The sequence below is a fragment of the Propithecus coquereli genome, unplaced genomic scaffold, assembly GCF_000956105.1.
Source record: "Propithecus coquereli isolate 6110/MARCELLA unplaced genomic scaffold, Pcoq_1.0 Scaffold205, whole genome shotgun sequence".
NCBI classification, from domain to species: Eukaryota; Metazoa; Chordata; class Mammalia; order Primates; family Indriidae; genus Propithecus; species Propithecus coquereli.
Genome location: NW_012145523.1, coordinates 483,000 through 488,265, shown reverse-complemented (window position 1 = coordinate 488,265; position 5,266 = coordinate 483,000). Strand labels below are relative to the sequence as shown.

Below are 5,266 nucleotides of genomic sequence, written 5' to 3'. Positions count from 1 at the left end.
TTTTTGAGACAGAGTCTCACTCTTTTGCCCAGGCTAGAGTGAGTGCCCTGGCGTCAGCCTAGCTCACAGCAACCTCAAACTCTTGGGCTCAAGCGATCCTCCTGCCTCAGCCTCCCGAGTAGCTGGGACTACAGGCATACGCCACCATGCCCGGCTAATTTTTCTATATATTTTTAGTTGTCCTATTAATTTCTTTCTATTTTTAGTAGAAGTGGGGTCTTGCTCTTGCTGAGGCTGGTTTCGAACTCCTGAGCTCAAACAATCCGCCCGCCTTGGCCTCCCAGAGAGCTAGGATTTCAGGCGTGAGCCACCGCGCCTGGCCTTGCAGAAGCTTTTTAATTTGATCAGGTCCCATCTATTTATTTTGGTCATTGCTATGATTGCCTTTGCGGTTGTCTTCATAAAGTCTTTGCCTAGGCCAATGTCTAGAAGAGTATTTCCAACATTTTCCTCTAGAATTCTAATAGTTTCACACCTTAAGTTTAAGTCTGTTACCCAGCGTGAGTTGATTTTTGTGAGAGGTAAAAGGTGTGGATTCTGATTCAGTCTTCTACATGTGGCTATCCAGTTTTCCCAGCACCATTTATTGAATAAGGATTCTTTTCCCCAGTATATATTTTTGTCTGCTTTGTCAAAGATTAGATGGCTATATGAGGATGGTTTTATATCTGGGTTCTCAGTTCTGTTCTACGGGTCGATGACTCCGTTCTTGTGCCAATACCAAGCTGATTTGTTTACTACAGCCTTGTAGTATGGTTTGAAGTCTGGTAAATTCATACCTCCCATTTTGTTTTTATTGCCTAGAATTGCTTTTGCTATACGGAGTCTTCTCTGGTTTCATACGAAGCATAAAATTAATTTTTCTATATCTGTGAAAAATAATACTGGTATTTTAATAGGGATTGCATTGAATCTGTAGATCACTTTGGGTAGTATAGACATTTTAACAATGTTGACTCTGCCGACCCACGAGCATGGTATGGTTTTCCATCTGTTTACGTCCTCTGCTATTTCCTTCCTCAATGTTTCATAATTCTCCCTGTAGAAGTCTTTTACCTCCTTAGTTAAATATATTCCTAGGTACTTTATTTTCTCTGTTGCTATTGTGAAGGGAATTGAGTCTTGATTTGGTTCTTGGTTTGACTGCTATTGGCGTATATGAATGCCTCTGATTTGTGTGTATTGATTTTGTATCCTGAGACTTTACTGAATTCATTTATCAATTCCAGGAGCCTCTTGGTTGAATCCATGGGGTTTTCTAGATATAATATCATATCATCAGCAAATAATGAGAGTTTGATCTCTTCTGCCCCCATTTGGATGCCTTTAATTCCACTCTCTTGCCTGATTGCCGTGGCCAGGACTTCCAGCACTATGTTGAATAGAAGTGGAGGTAGTGGGCAACCTCGTCTGGTTCCAGTTCTAAGTGGGAATGCTTTTAAGACTTGCAAATCACCTTCAGTATCTACTCACACTTTTTTCACAGCAGCTTGATAGGCTAATGGAGTTTATTTATGCTATTAACTGCACTTATTTGTTAATGACTGGAACTAGAAGTTGGGGCATTATGATCACCCTGAGTAATAGTTAGGATTAATTATGCAATAGATGCCTAGAGCATAACAGATTATTTTTGGGATATGAGGAATCAATAGATTAATTGAAAACCCAAGCCTAGACAGATCCTAAGACCAATTACATTGTGTAAATGAGATATTTATACCCTGGTTTTTCTCTGTGGGAATAACTATACTAGTGTATATATATATATACATATATATATATATATATATGTTAAAGTGAAGAACTAGTACCTGTAGTCATGGATTTAAAGTATATTCTTGATTTGTAGTTCTTAAACCTGGATATACAGTAGAATCACCTGTTCAACTTTTCAATAATTATGAGTGCTACCCCTGATGTTTTAATTCAAAATCTTTGGGCACAGGGCCTAAGAATTTGTATTTTTAATAAGCTCTAAGTGATATGTAGCCACTCTGGCATCAGTTTACAAAGTCTTTGTGGGAGAACTCCTTCATTATGGTATGTCATTTATTTCACATTTAATTTACTTATTTTATATGTAAGTATCACGCATATGGTAATACAATGTTATTCAGTTATACTAAAGTTATGATTTATCATTTAAAATTTAGGTCTATATTATCCTAAATTAAATGTTCTCTTATGTATGGTCACTGGCACCCTAACATATCTATTGAATTAGGTTTTGAATAGTATTAAAGTGGGGAAGAATTTGAGAAAAATATATGCACCAATATTTGAAGTACATCTACGCTTGAGAATTCCTGAGAGTGATTCTCCAGAAAATTCTGAAGAGAACTTTGATGAGCCTGACCAGTGCCCTGACAAATGTGTGGTATGTGAAGATGAAATGTCAAAATATGAAGACAACTATATCCAAAAAAACTCAAGTGAAGAATTGTTTCCAAAAGCCAAGAAACCAAAAAAAACTAATCACAGCCTTGAAGATATTCTTTCAGGTAAGACAAATGGGAACTATTAAGAATGAAGGGAAATACCTTAACAGCTGGAAAATAAAAAGTGAGATAAAATTTTAATAGTTTATATATTATCAATTTGTAGATTATTATTTTTATAAACTTTAAGGTAAACAGTGCTAAAAAAGATCATGAATTTACAGATCATTTGTAGTGCGTGTAAATAATAACACCATTATTCATCTTCATCTGAATACACATACAATTTCTTACCGAGGGATGCCTGAGGAGCACGTCATCAAGATGAGCAAGACCTGGGATGTTAGTTCTCAGCTGTCCTTAGCCAGAATGTGAAGATGGGATGTGTTGCTTGAATACTACCTTCAAATTACCTCTTTAGTTTATTCTTAGGGTGTTTGGAAAGCACTGACATATATCAACTTGTCATTTATCTGATATAAATATCAATCAATTTTTTATTCTCTTCTCTTTCAATGAATTCTAATGGACACAGAAATTGCAACTGAGTTTGACAGTAAATACATGTATGATGAGTAAGTATTAGACATTTAAAAATTATAAATAATTGTATTTTATATGTCAGTTACTATATTCTTCTGAAATATGCTTTTATTGTTTTCTCTCTTAGATTTTCAGAATTCCCTACAAATCTCTTCATAGAACCCAACAGATTAGAGTTTTCAATAAAAATTCAAAATATGGTGACTAATATTGAAAAATGTATAAGTAAGTATTTTCAAAGCTTAATGAGATGCATTGTCTTCTTTGGCAATATTTTCTTAAATTTAGGCATCTGATGCTTTTATCCAGGGATGTGACAGGTATTATGGAATATCAAAAGATCGTAAATTCACAGTCCTTGTGATCAAGCAATGTGAATTTGGAATTATTTGACAATGTATGCATTAAACATATACCCTTAGAGTGCATAGAAGATGAGAATTAGGAAAATAGCCTAAGGCTTGGATTTTTTTCAGTTATGCACTATAGAATTTTATGACACTTAAAACAAATGAGCAATTTTCTTTTATGTCATAGTATAACAAAGATATCAGTTCCACCTGAAGTAGATTTTAAATAATTAGTTTCCAGCTATGTATGCATAATCTGAAATTACAGTCAACTTACTAGTAGCCTGACCAAACAATTTATACTTTTCTTACAATAAGTTTTACAAAGATCTTAAAACATTAGGACCCTTGGCAGCTCCTTAAATGTTGTATTGCTCTCCAGTCATATCACCAGTTTGCTGAGTTTAGAGGGCCCTCTTTCAAGCCTAAGGTGGTATCCAATGCATTATTAGATTTATTCTTTCAAGCCCCAAGAATTCAATCTTTTTCACTATGCTTTGTAATTACCACCTCCTATTAAGTTTCTTCTTTCCCCCAAACTGGCTGAAATACAATCAGCATGTCCCTTGAAATCTCATATTTATTTTAAAGTTTGCATTGTATTATTAAGGTTAAACATGCATAAAGACATAGGTTTGTTTTTAAATTAAGGAATACCACAAAGGTTTTATAATTCTTGCCCTAGTTCATTTTGGATCATCTAGGTAGGGATTTCTTGCTGAGTAAGATCCAGAGATATTAATATCATGCAACATTATATACTTAGAGACATTGTAGAAAGCAAGAGACATTGGTCTCTTGTTAGGATGACCACACACACACACACACACACACACACACACACACACACACACACACCTATTTTCCTCAGTAGTCCATAGATTTGTTCCACTGCCTTCTAGCTTTTAATATTACAGATGAGAAGTCTGATGCCTTCCTTTGTAAACTTATTTCTGTCCAGTAATTTATCATTTAAAGTTAGGAACTTTACTACAATAAAGCTATATATGTATCATTCTGTACTAATCTTTCTTAAAAATCAGTGAGGCTTTTCAGTTTGAATGACTAAGTCTTTTAGTAGTCTTTCAGCAGTCTTTCCATACGTTCCTTTTTTCCCTTTGGATTTTTTTTTTATCTTTAGATTTCCTGGGTCTGAACATCTGATCATTTCCATTTCTTTTTTTCTTCATTGTAAAATGTTTCTACTATATGATTTTTAGAAAATGTCTATTATGAGATAATCTGAGACTTAGGTAAGAGTTGCAAACATAGTACAGAGTTCCTGCATACTGTTGACATGCTTTGTCTAACCATATAGTTATTAAAACTAAGAAATTAATATTAGTACAGTAGTATTAAGGAAATGACAGATTTTATTTGGATTTTCCCAATTGTTTCACTAATGTCTATTTTCTGTTCCAGGATTCAATCCAAAATCACACATTGCATTTAGTTGTCATGTCTCTTAAGTTTTTTCCAATCTATGCAAGTTACTCAGTCTTTCCTTGTTTTTCATGACCTTGAGATGTTTGACAAGTACCAATCAGTTACTCTTCAGACTGTTCATCAATTTTGGATTGTCTGATGTTGTCTCATGATGAATTTGAGTTTATGCATTTTGGGGAAGAATATCACACTGGTTGCATGCCTTTTCAGTGCATCATACCAGGTAGTACATGATATTGATTTATCTTTTTACTGTTTATGCTCACCATGACCACTTGGTTAAGTTTGTGTCTGCCAGGTTTCTCCATTATGAAGTTACTATACTTCCTCTTGTAATTAATAAATATTTTCTGTGGGGGAGAGATTTTTGAGATCATACAAATATCTTGTTTCTCCTAAAAGATTTTCTCCATGAATCTTAACATTCATCAACTGCCTGTAGCAGTTGTTACATGGCGTTCTAATGGTGATTTTCTATTTCTCTCA

The 5,266-nt window shown here is 34.4% G+C and overlaps 1 protein-coding gene across 1 annotated transcript in view; it reads left to right on the top strand.

The window, feature by feature from the left end:
* DNAH14 (dynein, axonemal, heavy chain 14) overlaps positions 1 to 5,266 on the top strand; it is a 324,896-nt gene that overhangs the window by 84,355 nt on the left and 235,275 nt on the right. The window contains 3 exon segments of the mRNA XM_012644036.1: positions 2,228 to 2,502; positions 2,969 to 3,016; positions 3,112 to 3,209. Of these exon segments, the coding sequence (XP_012499490.1) occupies positions 2,228 to 2,502; positions 2,969 to 3,016; positions 3,112 to 3,209 (421 nt within the window).